At 32.7% G+C, this 19,685-nt stretch overlaps 2 protein-coding genes across 8 annotated transcripts in view; both read left to right on the top strand.

Annotated features, from left to right (window-relative positions):
- Positions 1-91: 91 nt before the first annotated feature.
- On the top strand, positions 92-9,512 carry LOC105679642 (cytochrome b5 reductase 4). 6 transcript variants are annotated; one of them, XM_012379793.2, is made up of 11 exons: positions 92-393; positions 2,531-2,864; positions 5,348-5,518; positions 5,863-5,963; positions 6,059-6,224; positions 6,625-6,881; positions 6,968-7,190; positions 7,357-7,651; positions 7,990-8,076; positions 8,181-8,339; positions 8,520-9,512. In XM_012379793.2, exons 2-11 carry the CDS (start codon positions 2,630-2,632, stop codon positions 8,569-8,571), a joined length of 1,746 nt encoding a protein of 581 aa, XP_012235216.2. In that variant the 5' UTR covers positions 92-393; positions 2,531-2,629; the 3' UTR covers positions 8,572-9,512. The 6 variants fall into 6 exon arrangements, with proteins under 6 accessions (XP_012235216.2, XP_012235225.2, XP_067211215.1 ...); XM_012379802.2 differs by having other exon boundaries at positions 92-327; XM_067355114.1 differs by lacking the exon at positions 92-393 and adding an exon at positions 4,677-4,878 and having other exon boundaries at positions 2,782-2,864.
- A 3,457-nt stretch (positions 9,513-12,969) lies between these two features.
- LOC105679617 (monocarboxylate transporter 11-like) overlaps positions 12,970-19,685 on the top strand; it is a 95,431-nt gene continuing 88,715 nt past the window's right edge. Inside the window, exon 1 of one of the 2 annotated variants that reach the window (XM_012379750.2) lies at positions 12,970-13,657. The gene's annotated coding sequence lies outside the window, so the exon portion shown is untranslated. The remainder of the gene's footprint in view (positions 13,658-19,685) is intronic. The other variant, XM_067355111.1, reaches the window with a different exon arrangement.

Below are 19,685 nucleotides of genomic sequence, written 5' to 3' on the forward strand. Positions count from 1 at the left end.
AAAATTTTAAATGCATAAAATTATGGATTCAAGGTATATGAGAAGATACGGTCTTGTCGCAACACACTTCATGGTCATAAAGTTGGCCGCGAGATAGAGCAGTCAGACGGAACATGCGAACCTAACCTCTCGTCGAAACATGGTCGTAATTGTGAATCCTTAGCGATTTTCGAGGCCGTTTAATCCTTTCAGCGAGGCGTAGACGGGTCTGCACACAAATGTGATCGTATCGTGACGTATTTCGCGCATGCTTTCGCATCTCTAATCGGCCTCTACCTCGACAGTTGACATATATACATCGTCGGTCCACTGGACGAATAATCTAAGGTAGTTCGCATGTTGAATGTATATGCCGAATAAGGGTTGAAAAATAATTTATGAGATATTATTTTGGTAAGTTCCGATTTCAATATTATAATCGCGCAAAAATGAATTTTATGTTTATTTACAACTATGCAAACGACAATCGGCGTAAAAACATCTTTTCACATTAATCATACAGAGAATTAAAATCAATACAAATTAAAGAGTGCACAAATATTAAATTGAGCTACGTTTATATTTATTTTCAATGTAATCGCTCTTGCAATACTTGAAAATAAAGTCGAAAACGAGAACATTTTCGGCGTATGGTTATTTATTACGCCTACGTATTTGTCGACATATAAGATTGTACAATATTACATATGTTGATTGTAAATAGAATATATTACAAATATATAATATATATTTGTTACTTGTGATAAAATATTATCATTTTTATTATTTATAGTACACGATAAATACGTAAACGTGGACGCGCCTTTTATTCGTTATTCAATACACTTAAAAAAAATAATTTTTAAATTAGAAAATATGATCTACTCTTTTTACTTGTTTACTATTACCTTGCAAATATTTCAAATACGATTTATTTAATTTTATGAATATTTACTGTCAAACTTGTAAACTTATAATACCTGTTTAGTAAAAAACACTTGTTTGATTGCTCGCGTACTCGCGTACTCGCGTACTCGCGAATAAAAATATTATATAAGCAGATATCTAATGTTTTGGCAAACTAGATGCGTATTAGTGATGTTACATGAATTCATAAATGATACCGATATTATCTTATATTTCTTTTAATTATGGATTTAATTTTTTTATTAAAATATGAATAAAATATAGGAATATTTTAGATAACATTTTGAGTGAGATTTAAATTTTCAAAGGCAAGAGGCACCTATGTAATCAAGTCTATAAACTTAAGTTTGCTCTTCATTGGTACAACAGTTCGTATGTCTCATGGCAGCCACTTGCCTCCTGATCAATCGACAAAGAGAGTGTTTTATATATAACGCTCCTCGTAATTTTATTATTACTCCACTCTTGTGTCAGCTAGCATGTTGCTGCGAGATCTTTCGTATCTTCTAAATGAAAGCAGGATTGAGTCAAAATATTACAGTGTTTTTAATATTCTAAATTCGTCATTTAATCCTTTCTTCATTATTTAATTCCCGAGTTCTGAAATATATGTAGCACATCGATACGTTTTTGACGAAAATATCTCACGAATCTCTCACATCTTGTACAAAAGTTGCTAAAAACACAATATGTCGTTAAAAATTAATTGCAAATTATAGATTTATTACTTTTTGAAATACGTAATTACACTATTTTTTTAATTCATGCAAATAACTTATAAATAATTTTATTTTATTTTATCTTAATGTGAAAGTTGATAATCAATTTTATTTTTTGAGATTTTGATGTAGATGAAAATGAAAAGTCAAGTCTTTTTATAGTTTTTTTAAACGCCATTAACCCTTTGAGATTCTTTTTGCTGCCTTGCCAGTTAAATCCGTAGAGTACACATCGATGCACATGGTTGAATTTAAGTATGTAAAGTTGCGACTGTCGAGGGACAGTCGAAGAACCATGTAGAGAAACTTTATAGAGAAAGTAATTGATGGAGAACATAGAGTATCCTGGCACGTTTCACTTTCTAAATTTGCGAACCGTGTAACGCGGATGGACAATGATTTCTACGTAATACAATGATAATAGCAAGTTACTGCAATGTCGATTTCGATTTTAGAAAATGAAATGCACGCGGAAAATTTTACAAGAAAAGAATAAAAATTTCCAATAAGTCTAATTTAATAATGTTTTTCTAATATTGCTTAATATTTTTTTTATTGTTCTTTTGAAACATGTTTTATATTAACGTTAAAGAATACTATAAGAAGGATCTTTTATAGTTTTCGTTCTTGATGTTTATATTATTTCGTACTCTAAACGATATATTTATAAAATATATAAAGAATTAATCACACATTACAGAATTCTTGTAGACTTAATATGATTGCAATGCACAAATGTGTAATTATTTTGTTTTTAATTGAAATTTTAAATCTCTTATTTATGCGATATTAATTCTGTTAATTGCATCTAACATAATTTATGTTATAATTGTTTTTTGTATGAAAATTTATGTATTTTTGTGGAAATAATTATTTGTTATATTTTTTTTTCATACGTGTGACAGACAATTCTACACGGTAAACCATGGAGTCTTTATCGGAATGTATCTGACAAAGCATAACGTGCTTGACTTTTCGAACTTGTCATATTGAAAAGGAAACCGATGGAACCGACGAAAAAGAATGATTCTTCGGGGACTCATTCCGAAAATCAAAATGGAAAAAATAATACTGATGATATACAGGAACAAATGAAGAAAGTGGAGGTGAAAACGTCTTCTCCTACCAGTTTATTGGCGAAAAACAGCTTCATATTGCCTACTGGGGTCATTAGACCAAAGCAAAGCGAGCAAGTGAAAGCAAAAACCGAAATAATGTCGTCGTCTGGCTCCGCTACCGGTAAGAATTTTTATTGCTTTTTTAAATGAAAAAAAAATTGAAATATAAAATTATGAAGTGTTTCCTTTCCTTTGAAAACGGAGAGAGAATCTGTATGAAATGCAGATAGACTGAACATGCGAACCGTAACATTTAATCGTTACATAATTTTTATAATTTTGCAGAGAATAAAATCTAATAATTAAAATTTCATTGTCTCAAAATAAGTCTGTTGAAATTAATACATGAAGATAAAGAATTTTACTCTCGTTTTCCTTCGCAATTTATCTGCATCGCTATTTAGAGCGGACATAAGTATTATTGTTTTGTTCAAACAACATACTTCGTTGAATCGATTTCGCGATCAATAACTTTCCGCGTTACTGACTCTTCTGCCGTTGATCTTGGTGCGCGGAGAAGCGCGCCCCGACCAGAAAGAGATCCTGCGTGTTGAGCTCAGTGTCGTCCCATCTACTATATTGATCTACCTGTCTCAGGGTTATATTCGGCCGCGTGTTTCAGCGCAGTACCCTCCGGTCCTTCACCACAGTATCACCGGGATCTCGTTTTCTCGCCAACGACGTGACCCGCGATTCGCATCGCGTTTCCGTCCTATTAAAGAAAAAAGAAACTATCGCAGTGATTATTGTTCTACGATAATAATGTAGATGACTTTAAGTCATCGCTCTCTTTTTCGCGCATACCGTAATTTGGTGAATACCGTTAGTCGCGCGTTCATTTCGTACAACGTACGATGCATAATTAATGGTCTTTCTATCCTTATTATTAGTACGATGGATCGATGGTGACCTGAACCAAGTAGTTGTACACTTAGTCGATACTACTTAACTTAAGTAGTATTGTTGAAATAGTTCAAGACGTTCTATATTTATTTCTCTAGTTAGAGTTTTGATTAATGGAGTTTCGCAACAATTCAGTGCGTTTTTAACACGTTAAGTGTATTTACATGTTTTACATTCATGTATTCATTTTACACAAAGTGCTGTAATTATTTTTTATTGGCAGATTCTCTGCTTTGAAGTATTTTCACAAGAGTACTTAGCGTGAATTTAATCAAAAATTTCGGAATATTTTTTAAATATCTTGAAACGTTATACGGTTTGTCAATTAAGCTTGAAATTAAAATTAAATGTGAAAATTTGAAATTTATTAAAAGAATGAACAAAGTTCTTTGACTATTTAATATACATATCTCTAAAATTACGTTTTAATATTTTTATCAAGGAGATTGACGCTAAATATAAAAAGAAAGTATTAAAATAAAAAAGAATAGTAAAAAAAAAGTCGATAAATGTGTAAATTACGTTTTGTAGATATGTGTAATAAATATAAAGTGTAAAAATTGAAACACAAGGTGAAAAATAGCACTGTTATCTTGAATTAAATGCAGGATATGACATATCAGAGAGCAGACAGCTGTCAGATTATCGGCAAATTATCAGCATATTAAGTATTGGATTAAAAATTTTCAGTCGATGATGTGGCAAATAATATTTACGAATTCTGTCTGAAGTTAAATTTGCACATATTTCCATCTCACCAATTAGCTAATTGTTTGCAATTGCATGTACTTTAATAAAGATAATTGGTTTTAATGGCTACATAACAGCTATCGAGATAATTTACTCACTATATATTAATATGTTTTCTGTTGACACGTATGACCTACATTATCACCCGTATCATTATTATATCTGTAACATGCGATGCTAATAATGCGTCTTTTTGAAAAACAGATTCCCTTGTTTACTTCATTTACTTCTTTATTTGTGTCGTGCCATGTGTTAAAAGAAAAACTTAATTTTTGAGTAGTGTCGAAACAAATTTCACGGACTGACATATTTTTGAGAATTTTTGTCGATTTCGCGTTTTATGAAATAACTACAAAAATCATCATGCATCCGCAAATTTTGTCGTTTCGATGAGAAAATGCCACGATGCTGCGGCGCTTCTTTGGTTTCCGCCGCGGATGGCAATGGGTCTCCGCAGAGTCTTGGTCTGCAGATCCAGGACGGTTAGTAATTAGTGTAATTGCCAATTAATCTATTTTTGCAATCGTGTTTACGTGCATGTGCACGTGTTTATCGTTACCGATAAACGTCACCTTTATGCTCTGAAGCGTTAATTTACAATAACGCGTTGTTAGATAAAAAACATAGAGGTAACATAAGAAAAATAGTTTTTACTTTCTTTATTAAAAATATAAAAAAAAAACCGTAATCTTTATAGATTATCAATTAAAGTGACATCTTAATAAAAAATTCATGAAATATCACTGAGATAATGAAATTGTTATATTGATTATGGCAATTAATTATAAATATCAAGCACAAAAATTAAATTAATGATGCGCATTAATAGTTGGAGAAATTTTAGATGTGATATTGTATTAATTCTACGGTCCTCGGTGTATTTAATCAATGCAAATTAAGAAAAAAGTGTAACAAGGTAAAGCAATCAGTATTTATTGTTGCTTGTTATAGGAAACCCGCGAAACAAGACAGCCCTAGCACCGGGTCACAGTTTGATGGATTGGATCCGTCTGGGTAATTCGGGAGTCGATTTAACTGGAGTCGGTGGTGTACCACGAGTCGTAACGTTATCTGAGCTTGCTAATCATAATAAGCAAACTGACGCTTGGATAGCAATTCGAGGTTTGTTGATTTTTACAATTTATATCGTCCCGTTAAGAGAGAAGAATCTCTTTGCCATCAACTACTCGTAAAACGTGAAATGTTTAATATGCCATTACTAATATATTGATTATGATTTTTTTGTGACATGTATATATGTTAAATAGCATAATAATAAAATATTTTAGAGTACATACAAATGCAAAAGTCGAAAAAATTCAAAACAAAAAATATATGCCTACTTTTATAACATATATTACATATATTAAATAATATACTAAAAATTTGGTGCCAATAAATTTGCTTTTTTTGTTGAATAACTTAAACGTTAAATTTCGATTAATTACATTTAATTTTGTTTACAGGAATTGTATTCAATGTTACGCGTTATATGGATTTCCACCCAGGAGGAGTCGACGAATTGATGAGAGGCGTCGGGAAAGACGCTACGAAATTATTCGAAAACGTGAGATCTTTCATTTCCTATCGCATATTTTGTATCATTACATTATCTCGCTAAGTGGTAATTATTTTTATGTACCCGTAGATCGTTAATTCCAGGTGCACGCTTGGGTGAATTATCAGAGTATTCTGCAAAAATGCGTCGTAGGCAGATTAAGCCGCGGCACTTCTTCCACTTCAAGTACTTCTTCCGTGACGGAAAAGTCGGTTACGGGTGCAAACAATTGTTCATCCGTGACGTTAGATCTAAGCAAAAGTTCCGATGGTAAGTACCCATTGTAGCTGCTGCGTCGTATTATTTTCTAGGTCATCTATATTTAGAAGAGCATTGCTGAATTAACAAATCATAGTGTATTAGGCCATTATAGTAGTTTGAATATAAGTCCATATTCACAATTATTCGAAATCAAATTGAACAATTCTTTTTTACCTTTAATAAATCGGCGAATGACATAGCATTATTACTGTCTAAAATATGATAATATTTTATGAAGTATTTTTAATTATACTTTATTATTTATTTTAATATGTAAGATGTTTTCTAAGATGTTTATTCATTATTTATCTAATTTATTATTTATCTTATAATTTTATTATTTATTATGCCAAATTAATGAGCTTACAATCATGTTTGTTTAATTAAACATTTGTTTTAATTGTTTTAGCACAAAAAACAATTGAAGAAAACTTATCAGATTCACCTAATGTCAATATGGATTGGCGGCAAACATCTAATTCCATTACACTGTTTTATCAAATCGTGCACAAATATCAGGGAGTATATTACCAATTACAGAGATTGAGCGACTCAAAGCTTATTTTTAAGCTTATTTTTGAAAAGTACATTATCGTAGATGAGCTGGAATTAATTGCAGATATAGAATGGCCACCAATATATAAAAGAGATTTCGATACCATGCAGGTAAGTTATTGAACGAACTAATAAAAAATTGGTTTATTCCTAACATCCGTTCCAAAAGTTCAAAAAAAGCATTTGAAATGTTGCAGGTAGATTTTACGTTAACAAAAAAGCTAAAAAACATTTGGAAATCTCAGGGAAATCATACAATATCACGAGATACCATTACAAATAAACGCACCTACAAAGAGTACGAAGTACTGAGTAATTCATCCCTTTGCAAACTAGTTAATTTATTAGTCTTGCGTGCAAAAGATTTTCTAGAACTAATTCCCATTGGTAGACACGTAGAAGTTAAACTGGATGTAATGGGTAAGTAATAACTTGCTTTCGATGTTTCTTTATCTTTTACCGTTTATTTCTTATTCGGGAAAAATTTATATATTTTTTTATTGACGTTATAAAATTGCTATGTAGAAACTATGAATTTATTAATCTTGTTCATGAAAATATAAAAATTTACTGATAATGTATGTAGGAATGGAAGTATCAAGGTCATATACGCCTGTCCCACCGTGCCTTCATCCTGATGATATGGCGCCAAATTATAAGCCAGATTGCATTTGTTTAATGATAAAGCGGTATCCAAATGGTGCACTCAGTCCGTCCATTACCAAATTACAACCTGGCCAAACCCTTACAGTGAGCAATGGTTTAGGTGCCTTTGTAACCGAATCTTTCGATCGGTATTCTGTTATTCATTTGCTGGCAGGTGGAACGGGTTTAACTGCGATGTTAGGAATAATTCAGCGAGCACTAGCGAGACGCAGCGTGTAAGTATAGACATCTTCGATTAATTTTTTTATTTTGTAATTTCACTCGCAAACTTTCTATTTTTGAAATTAAATAATGAAAATAGCAATAATTATAAATTAATATACAATAAGAATAAAATAATGAAAATTATAAACGTTAAACATTAATAATAATGTAGACACAGTTGACCTAGCAATACTAACATTAGTTTCTATTTGTGAATCAACTAATTTAATTGATTTAATTAATTGGTTCCAACATTAATAATAATGTAGACACGGTTGACCTAGTAATACTAACATTAGTTTCTACCTATAAATCAACTAATTTAATTGATTTAATTAATTTGTTCCAGGAAACTTATCAATCTTCTAAACTTTAATAAAGATGAAGAAAATATGTTTTACGTGGCACAACTCGATAGAGTATCTGCAGAAAAGAAGTAAGTACACATAAAGACTGGAAAAATATAAAAAAATTGTATTAAACTTTTTATAAAGTTTTTTAAAAAATGTTGATTATTAATATCTTGAATTCATTCGTTAGGTTCAAAGTTACACATATTCTGTCACAAGCAGGAAATAAGTGGGAGGGCAAACGAGGCACTGTATCCGATGGGTTATTGAAAGAATTGATTGGCGAGTGTTCATCAGAAGGATGTATATTTGTGTGTGGACCAAAAGGCTTTATGCTATCTGCTAAAAAGTACTAGAATTTTTTATTTGTTGAACACGTATTTTATATATTTTTTTCCTAATTTAATAACTGGTAATTTAACTCTATTATAAAAACATAAATGTTATAACTGTTTTTAATTATTGATTAATTGTTATTTTCAGTATTTTGTGGACCTCTTGATTAATTAACACATCGTTATGTTTTCAGGTGTATTCAGAAACTTGATTGGAAACCTTGTCAAATACACGAATTCGATTAATCGTCTGCGTTGAAAGTATGCGAGCTGACCTATTTCCTTTTATTTCCAAAAAGCCTTCTTAGAGAGCCTAATAAGAGATGAAACTCGTACCTGTTGACCACACTGATTTAGTTTAGATGTAATACAGATGTTCTGTGACAGGTATGTGAACTGTCTGTAATGTACCATTAATCACTGTATTTTTCTGGAATCATGAAGATTTTTAAGCACTTTTACTCCCGTCTCCGCCCATAATGAAACAATCTTGGCTGCGATAAATTGTAATACTATCTAAAGTAGATTTACATGTAATTTTTCAATTGTAAAGCAACCAAGAAATAGGGATAAAATGTCGCGCGATTTAGATAAAAAAGACTAGATATATATCACAAAATGTGGTATATTTTGGTTTTATTAAAAATATTGTTTCGTACTTGTTCCGAGAAAATCTTTCTTCAAAAGGGTATGTTTTTATTAAATAGAAATCTTGACAGGAAAATATATGTACTGCATATAACATACGTATCAGTATGATGTAATGTTGTTATTGATCTGTACCGGCATTTGATGTTTTTCATGTAGATTAGACTGTAGTAAAATTGAAATCATAATTTTAAGCTCATTAGCTGTTGAGCTGTAATCATTGAACAGACGTATATCTTTTCTGTGAGAACCTTTAACCACGCCTAGTATAATGCACAATTAAGTAAGCGAAAAATGCAGTGCGTAATTTTTAATGTCGACATTATATCTCCGATTATGTGATTGTAGAGTGTATATTTCTTTCGTAAGTGATTTTTAATTAATACATTTGATTAATATCTTTTTTAGGTAAATAATTAAGATTAAACAATTATTCTTTGAGAAAAATTTTTGCGTAGAATGCTGTGCATTTATACGTGTATATACATATATATATATGCCAATGTTAAATAAGAATAAATACATATATACAAATTGAATGACTGAAGAGCTGTTAAAGTGCTTTTTTATATTAGAATATGATTGCGTTATACGCTCTCGCTTCCGCCAAATTTTTCAAGTTGAAAAACTGTCGAGTGCATCGTACAGATAATGAGGTTGTAAATTCTCACTTTCAATCTCTCCGAGACGCTCATACCTGTCATCTTCAATAATGTACACTAGAATATTTATCTAGGCAGCGCAGAAGAAGGAAGCGAGAGAGCGTAATAACACTTCCGCCGTCCACCCCTCGTCATAGAATTTTCACAAAAGGACCCCGCCGATCGTTCGAACGATAAGAGAACTTTCGCATAATGCAAAACTTTGAGGCCGGCTTAATTTTCCGGCGCCGTATACAGAAGTGCCTATTGATCGCGGTAAGTTCTTCCCGCGCGATATGACGTAACGACATCCCACAGGCAGGCGGTAAGATGAATGTCTTTCGATCCTGTCGCCGGCGCGAAGAAAATTATGTCACATGCGGCGCGACGTTGTTGAATCTCGATTCCTCGATTGTGTGTGACCCCTCCTCTACGTATCCTTCCTGTCTCCTTGAGTAGCTAGCTGCGACAAATTGCGCAAAAAGCTCGAGAGCATTTTTGCGAGATCGCAGCGGCTTGAAAATTTAACGACCTCGATACGCGACTGTCGCGTACACTCGCTTCGCTATTTTGCTACAAAAATGAAGTTGGTGATTTACAAGTACGTAATAACACTTTGATTTTCAAGTCTCGTCGAAACTTTCTTCAGAAAAATAGGATACATCGTATTACGAAACGCTGTCTTCATAAATATAATACATTAAGTCGACTCGTTGTGTTGGCGAGATAAATATCTTCTCTAAAAACTATGATAAAGCTCTGCTCTGGAACGTGCAGTCTATACGAAAAACCGATACAGTGCACGGGGTCACACGATATTGAAAATTAAAATTCTATACGCCTAGTGGGAGCAAATTTTACCTTATATCTTGCGCACCCGCCGTCCTACTATCAAAATAGTTCATTGATACAATAGCAGCATGTAACGTGCAAAGCACGCGCACCTGAGAACGTGTGACCAGAAAATTTTAGCTCCTAACTTTTTTCGGAAAATCTAAGATGCGGACAACCCGAATCTTTATTAAATCGCATTATTCACATTTACCGGAATGTGATAAAGTTGTTTTTTACACTTTAAATAACCTCTTAAAAATAATAAAATTCAGCAAAAATGAGCAATAATTCTAAAATATTGGAATACCGTTTCTTAAAAGTAGAAATTGACTATAATTTTTAAATTGTTATATTTTAGATCATTTATAATTTTTTAAGTATTATATTATTCTATTTACATTTCGTTACATTGATTATTTTACACGTATGTTATTATTACAGTTATATAATTAATTGTAAGAACTGTGTTTGAAATTGTGCATTCAACTGAACTGAACATTGTATTTGAAAGATGTGATAAAACACAACGATATGATTTGTGAAGAGTAATGTATTGACATTTACATATTCCAGAGTAGTGTATCGAACTATGCTGAATACTACTATGTTGAGCACGTCATGGCATACAAACAATGCATCTCGATGCAAGAAAAAGGACGGCATTATTCGCAGTTTGCGGAATCGATCGCGGCCGCTCTCCTGACACGATCGAGATAGAACGGTGTACGGGTAAGTACAAAGACGGGAAAGTTCTTTTGTTTTGCGCGAACACCTAAATACTTTGTTGGCCAAATGTTGTTGGGCACATGCGAAAAGTTTGATAGCGTTCCGAGAGTCGCAAGATGCAACAATTTTTTATCAGTATATTAGTATTAGGGAAAAGTAATATAGATAATAGCAAAATATATATTATATATCAGAACTGCTGCGTCGTGCATATCATATTTTATGCATAAATAAATAAAAGTTTTTAGAAAAATTATATCTTGCGAAATACATACCAGACGTATAAAGTATCTATACTTTCGTAAGGCTGTTTTTACTTTATATCGTTACCCTTTTGCAAGATATCGGGTATCGGAATTGGTATTTGCAGACAGATCCGTGAGAAGCATGAATTTATCGTAACGTTGAATAGAAATCGGCAGCTGGATTGACATCGCGAAGCGAGTGCAAGAAAATGCACTTGCGTTTCCCTGGGTTTTCTCGAGAAAAGAAAAAGACGTTTAAGAAGCATCACTTTACTCATAAACTATTTTATCAAATAATTGGTCATTAATATTAGAAAATTCATTTTTTCTGCGAAATGCACCACTGGTGAGAACGAATTAATTACAACAGAAAACACAAGTTTTAAATTCCATTATTACTATAAAAAAATGGTGTTATTCGCAGATAAAGACTTAAATCTATTTTAAAAAAAAAGTGTAATTTGCATAAATTGATGAAACTAATTGATGAATTAATTTAGTCATAATTAGACAGATAGATTGAGGGATTGCAATGGAAGTGGTAGATGAATGGGATTGTAGAATAGATGAATCCTATTTTAAGTTAAAAAGTCACCCCGTAACTTACTTCCGCTCATTTCAACCTACTCTCTAGCAAGGGCTGCTTGAACCAACCTCGTTGAACCAATGCCGATAACGTAATCCAATTTTCCTTCTCCGTCCATATCATAGGCAGGGTCATAGTCTAGAAAGAGATAGCGAATTGTTAAGCCAGGTTGTGAACTAATTCCCGCTGTTGGTGCAATCCGGCCTAACTCTGCTCACGCTCGCAGAGGAATAGTTAGAGTGTTATATCTAATCATCATACTTCCTTTGAGATGTGTGAGTTTTCAAACTTGTCCCAATTCATCTTCAAATCTAATTTCCTTTTATATCTTTCCTTACTTTATAATGTAATAAACAGATTAGCATTCGCAATTTACATTTAAATATGGCAATGATCATATTATCGAATTGTATTATCGTAAAGAATTGTCGTATCGATAATCGAACTAGTATTGTTAATAGAACTGATATCGATTTATCTGATGTCGCTTTATTTATGCTGCCTTAGAATAATGGAAAACAAATTTTTTATAATAATAAATAACTAAAAATTGATATAAATAATATTGCACGTTATATACAAAAGTGGTTCCAAATTATTCTAGAAATATCGCGCTTAGTGACTATTTTCAAACAATTATTTTATGCAACGTTTCAAATGCGCCGATACTTTGTATTCGATATTGGTTTCGAGACATCGATATTGAAGTAATATCTCGGATGTCCAGTTTCACACTAGTAATAATCATTATCGATGGCAAAAATGCCGCGTACGAAAACGAATCGTATCGTATTCCGATATTGTTAGAATAATTTACAATTCGTAATCGCAAGGAGGCAATCTGCTAAAATTGCAGGATATAGTTTGGCGCCTTAAAAAAAGGTAGAAGCGGGATAGCAAAAAGAGGAGGAGGTGGTGGTAGTGATGTGAGAGGAGGAAGAGGAGGAGGAGGAGGAGGGGGAGAAGGAGGGGGAGGAGTGGGTGCTGCCATGGGTACAGGGGTAGGAAGAGGCTGAAAGAGAGTCTCGCATCGAGGGACGGCAGAGGGTGCGGATGTACCGCGGGGGCAGGCAGACAGGCGGGATAGGGATGCTGCGAGAGAGCAGAGAGAGGTGTTTCAGTCGCGCGACGGCTCTCGCCCCGGCCAGTCGATCGAGCTATCATTAAGCGAACGGTAAGTGAGAAATCGTCGCGCGCTGTTAGCGCGAGATACGCTTCCCGTCGCACAATTTTTCCCGCGGTGTCAGCTCTAAACGCGTATAGTTCGCACTTCCTTGCGCACGCGAGGCCGGACGATACGCGGCGAGCAACCACCTGTGTCATCGTCATCCTAGCAATATACAGACACGTACCGAGAAAAGCGGAAAAGCCGAACGTATCGTGCTCGTGAACACTCGTCTCGCGCTTCGTGAACGCTTGTCGCCGCCACCGTCGCATCGCGCGGAAAACACGGCCGCGAAAGATCGTTCTTGTTCGCACGCTCGTCGCGCAAGAGTTAATCTCTCACTCGAAGTCAAGGTCGTACAGGAGAAATTCCGTTTCGCTCCCTCCTTCGCACGGATTCTTCTAAGAGGGTGGAATTTCAACGCGCCCGTTCGTCTTAAGTACAGAAATCGAGGATCGTTGAGATGAGGACAACTTTCACGATGGAGGTAAGTATTGCGCGCGTTATGCTAATTTTGCGTCTTTCTTTCGCGCCCGGAATTCAGTCGCCGTGGAACATGTTAATTTGGCATGCAAGAGAGAGATTGATCTCGAACAAGATCGAGAGAGAGAGAAAGAGAGAGAGAGAGAGAGAGAGAGAGAGAGAGAGAGAGAGAGTGAGTGAGTGAGAGGTTTCCCGCGGTGATTTGCCTAACGGAATATCGCTTTTTGCTTTACGTACAGCAATTCGGACGGCGCCGAGTTTCGGGCAAAATCATGAAATTGAAAAAAACTGTTCCGTGCTGATCATTAATATGGATTTACATTAATGTAATCTGAAAATAGTCGTGTTGAGAGACAACATTACTGAAACAATCTAAAGAAGATTATTTTTAATTAATTGTTACTTGTATATATTAACACTTAACCTTAACTTAATCCAACACATTGAAGTTAACTGCACTTTCAACTTATTACAGCAAGGTTATTATTAATCGATTGCTTGAGTTAGGTGATAATTTTAAATTTAGCCTTCTTTTTCCTATTTTGCATAATACCGTCAATCAGGATATTTTCTAGAGATTACTTGGAAATTCATATTGCCTGAAAATTATAATATAATATTATTGAAAAATGATGTAGTATATAATGTACGTACAGAATGAAGATTAATCTTTTTTTTTTCACGACGTCCCATTAGCGTCACTAAGACCACGTTTTTCGAATAAAGTATTGTCGTTTTAAAATAATTAATTCTATCAAAATGATTCTTTAATCATTTTACTTGGTTTTGCGTTAACTGTTTTTTTTTTTAATATGCGAAATAATTATCCTAAAATTTCGATTATATGTTAATTTTAACTAGTTACGCATTTACAATTAATTATTTTATAGAACTAGAAATTTATTTTTTGAAATATTCCTTTGAAAATGTCGATTAATTGCCAAGAATAACGATAAAAGTACAAGGCATAGAAAGTATAAGGCATTTGCGATTCATTGAGTTAAGTTTCGCGATTAGCGAAGTGTGAAAGCTTAACGACTTTTTAATGAATTTGCCAATTTCGGTAGTCTTCGAGATTTTAATAGAGATACAGTCGATTATGATATATTATAGGAAGTGTTTTCCTTTACAAAATACACTTAAGCTAATTGGTTGATTGTAAAATATCGTTCAGATTAGTCATGCATGCCTCTTATTAAATAATTTTTAAAAAAATGTTTTATGCTGAGTTTATATTTTAATTTGAAATAATATTAATATGATAGATTTTTATTTTTACTTTTTATTATGATTACAAATCTTTAAAGTAAAAAAAGAAAAAAAAACGAGTAAAATTACGATGAAAATTCTATAAGAGAAGAAGGATAAATGTGAAGGATAAACAATTTAAAACTTTCTCAACATGGATTATAATAATTCATCACATATTTTTTTTATAAAATTGCTATTTTGCTTTTTGTTTTTATTGCATTTTTAATGAAATATAAAGTCCACTTTAAATAATTTGTAATTTACGATAGAAAAATGTTGAAACATAAATCTTTGGAAATTATAATTTTCAATTTACATTCTTTCTTTTATTACATGTGTAGGCAATATTTAATAGTTAGTAATTAGCATCTATTTTATGTTATTGTTTATATACTATTAATATAAATATAGTAATATTAACATTTATTATAACATTTAATAATTTACACATATAATACAAAATATTTGAAGAATCAGAACATACACATATAAAATCTATATAACTGATTATGTTTTATACATACGTATGTATATATATATATATATATTTTAATTTTTATTTACTATATCACATACAAAATTATGAATAAAATTTAAATATATATATATATATATATATATATATATATATATATATATATATATATTTCAATTTTTATTTACTATATCACATACAAAATTATGAATAAAATTTTATCTCAAATTATATCGTGAATTATAAATTGTATAAAATGGCCATTACAATGTAATGCACGGCACATAAAATTATAAATAGAATTCTATCTTGAATTCTGTCGCGAATTACAAGTCCTCTAAAGTGGTCTTTACAATGCAATGTCTCACAAATGAATACGTTTGTTAAATATTCGTTGCAGTTAATATCAAATTTTATGGTTCTAATTTATGTAATAAAGAGTTATTCTGTAAAATTAAAATTTGAGAAATTATAGACGAATTTTCAAACAGATTTTTATACTATTTTCGCAATAAACACATTTGTTAAGCTTTCGAAAAATATCTAGATCGTTTCGTTGTACGTAGCTCGTAGCAATTGCTTTTACGGTGGGCTTTTTTGACCACCAACCATTAATCAATGACCTCTTATCTCGTGGAAAAAGCAAAAAAGTAGATGGACGAACATTCGTAACATATCGGACGAGAGTACGGGAATTTTCTTCTCAGAAACGCTTGGCGATCACACAAGTCTCATGGCGATTTGTGTGCATAATCAATTTACCCGTGCAACCCGTCGACTAGCAGAAGCTCGATAAAGCCAGGTGGGATTGGTTGAAAAGCCAATGCCGCCATACGCGAAATCTCAGCTAAATGTACACGTACAAAGCACGGTCTCGCGTGCTTATGCTGTACTTATCCGTTGCGTGCATGCGTGAATATGGCAAACGTTTCAAAGCTATCTATATATACGGCGGTATCCAAATAGACAAATACATTTTCATGGAATGCAAAATATGGAGCGGCGGTTGCTGCCGCATGAATTAGTGAACACAGTCTCCATCTCCATACGCATATTTCACCGGGCAGATAGTGAATTCCTTCCTCGTTGCCTGACAACCATAATTCATAGTTCATGGGTTAAGCGTAACCTTAACCCTTTCAACCTGCCTAACGTCCATGGAAATGACAGCGTAATATTGAAATGTCCCGACGTGATGTTTAGGGATGCATTAGCTTGGTGTTTAAGTATAATCAGATCTCATTTCGAGCATTTGCGCATTATAAAGCGAGAGATCGGAGGGTTTATATATCTTGTTATCTTCTTGTTATATTTCGTTAGTGCAAAAAATTTGTCGCATTTAGCAAGTAAAATTCAAAACAAAATTACAAGTTTTAAACTAACTTTTTTAATTAAAATAATTACAGTTATGAATGAAATATTTCTTAAACATTTTCAGTTCTTTGCAAAACTATATTGAACCGTATTTATTGAACTATATTCATAATTGCAGATCTTTTATTTCAGAAAAGTTCAATTAAGCACACTAAACTGGTTGCGCTTATGTGAAATGAGTTATTTGCACAGTTAATTCTTTACTCTCGTTTTTTTGAAAGCAAATTTTTGATATTGTGAAAGAATATTAAGATCTTGTGCATTTCCTCGAAAAGATACCTGGCTATTATATTTATCTATCAGACTCTAGAAAATTCTTTTCTCGTGAATGTCTCGCGTGTGTGATTTATGGTGGTTTTTCTAGGAATATAGTCTAGGAGTATTTTCTCCGATTAAATAAATACTGATAATATATGTTTCGGTCGATGATATAAATTCATCGCTATACACACGAAATCGCGATTAGCAGATTTATTTTTATTTTGCACGTCTGCACGTCAAACGTTTGCTCTAGATTTTATTTTTCTTCTTTTTTAAAATAGAAAATGCACTACTTTTATATCGATAATATATGAATATAACTTGTTAAAGATTTGTTTTTAATCAATAGTCTGAAATTAGAGTTGATGTTTCTGAATACATCAACCACGATCAAAAGTATGAATTAAAGTATTGATTAAAAACGAATCTTTAACCATTTTTATTCATATATTATCGATACAAAAGTAGTACATTTTCTATTTTAAAAAAATAAAAAAAATAAAATCGAGAGCAAACGTTCGCCGTGCAGACGTGCGAGATAAAAATAAATCTGCTAATCACGATTTCGTGTATATAGTGATAAATTTATGAACACTTTTAACAAATTATACTAACAATAAGTTAACTCAATTAGTATAAATTAGAAAACATAATAATTTTTATTTTGTAATCTAACATCTGAAAAATATGAATCAATTTGTTATATTACAAAATAATAATTTACTGTTTCTTAATTTGTCAAAAAAAGCTAATTTAGTATAATTTGATTATTTTAGAATTATTAAAGACTTATTTTACAATTTATTAAAGATACAATTTTTGTTATATAGTTTAATTTAAATAAAGATCGTATCTGAGCATGATATTTGTATGATCAAAATATAAAAAAAGAAATACTTACGGTACACATTTATATTGAATATTGCAGATGTTATGTTTTTTTACGGTTTTTGCGGAAAAAAACTTATTTAATAAAATATTAAATAACATAAAAATATATGACTACATTATCCTGTTATGAACCGTAAAATCGATATATCTTTGTTATTAATGTCTCAAAGATGGGAAGAGAAGGAAAGGGGGAGACGAAAAGACCTCCTAAAATTACGGTTTACTACCAGCACAACATTGTGACACAATGTAATTAGCATGCCAATCAAATAAAATGCATGTTATGACAGAGCGTATTCTCTCGCGTGCAATTACACGAGACACTTTTGTACACAGAAATAAACGGGAGCAGCATATTCTTTTTCGAAAATGCGCGTTACAGTTTTTTTCGATATTAATTATTGGTTTCATTGCATGGAGTTACATATCTCACCGATAGTCACGCGCGCGTAACATCGTCCACAAGAATTTCGCGACGACGTTTTATAAACTCGCATATTTTATCACCTGCAATTTTTTTTCGTGTCGCGCGACTGTTAAATGGTTGACCGAGTTTTATGTTCTACGGCAAATTCCATGAGTATAATCAAAAGGTAAATAACGACATACGAGACTGAATCAACTAGACTGGAAATCTACTATCTATCTTTATTGTGCAGCAAAACGGTCTCAATTTTTTTCTGTTTTTTTTTTTTCCTTTTTTTTTCTACTTCGAAACATAATGAGTTATTATTGAAAGTGATTACATCCTCGATCATAAGCGAGATTTCTCGTGAGACATGACGCTACGTGACGCTAATTACAGGGGTGTCACAAATAAGGCCATTAATTATCACGCTGCAATTAACACGAAAGAATCACATTACCTCGTTATACCGCGATACCTTTGTATAATTATAACGATGACCGATTTTACCATTTGGCGCGGTCGCCCAATAAATGCTGTAAATCCGCAGCAGCTTTCCACGTTCAGTGGCCCACTGAATCGATTCATTAAGGGATGATCCGACGACGGGCTGTGCTTAATCGACTGTGCTTAAACAATGCACCTTCTCCGCCGCGTTCTGCTATCGTGTTATAAATAAACCGGCGCTTTTTGCCGAAAATTTTCACCTAAATTCGTGATGGCTTTACCACCTTCACACGGAACAGCGTATTGAGGCCGGGAAAACTCGACTGGGCACAATCTTCGTGTTTCTCTTGTCGCGCATTTAGCACCAAATATAGCTATTCTAAAGCTTCGTTTATACATTCTGCAGAACTGCACAACCATGTTTGGTATTAAATCCGGGATGGGAATATGAGCTGAAGACCTCGTATACGTGTGTGTGTGTGTGTGTGTATGTGTATACACATGTATTTCCTATAACGTGTTACCTCCTATATATAACGTAACACAACGCATTTAGTACGCACTAAATTTACGATGAGAATGAAAATCGATACAGAACGTTAGGTGCTAATTGTTTCGCAAATCAATCCGCATTGTTAAAAGAAACAAACACATTTTTGTGATTATCATTTTTAATTACACAAACGTGTGTGGGTTTTTAAAAATTTTAGTAATGCTGGAAATGCACGCAGTTTGTATTTCGTTACTGTGCTAAAGCATTATGAGAATACAGTATACGCTACAATAATCCGGAAAGGTTTGTGAGATCGTGTAAAAACTCATTTTCTATATTACTCGCATAAAGGACAAGAAATAAAGGATCTTAAGCTTAACGCGGACTTTTGCTCGAGAATGACGCGTTTGAATCTTGTACAATTTTTCCTTCTC

This window comes from Linepithema humile, chromosome 5 (genome assembly GCF_040581485.1).
Source record: "Linepithema humile isolate Giens D197 chromosome 5, Lhum_UNIL_v1.0, whole genome shotgun sequence".
NCBI lineage: Eukaryota > Metazoa > Arthropoda > Insecta > Hymenoptera > Formicidae > Linepithema > Linepithema humile.

Excerpts from the sequence above, each read along its gene's own strand:
- LOC105679642 (XM_012379793.2), top strand. The coding sequence starts at position 2,630 with ATGGAACCGACGAAAAAGAATGATTCTTCGGGGACTCATTCCGAAAAT. Across the intron at positions 6,225-6,624 it reads TCTAAGCAAAAGTTCCGATG|CACAAAAAACAATTGAAGAA; the intron begins GTAAGTACCCAT and ends TAATTGTTTTAG. Across the intron at positions 8,077-8,180 it reads AGAGTATCTGCAGAAAAGAA|GTTCAAAGTTACACATATTC; the intron begins GTAAGTACACAT and ends TTCATTCGTTAG.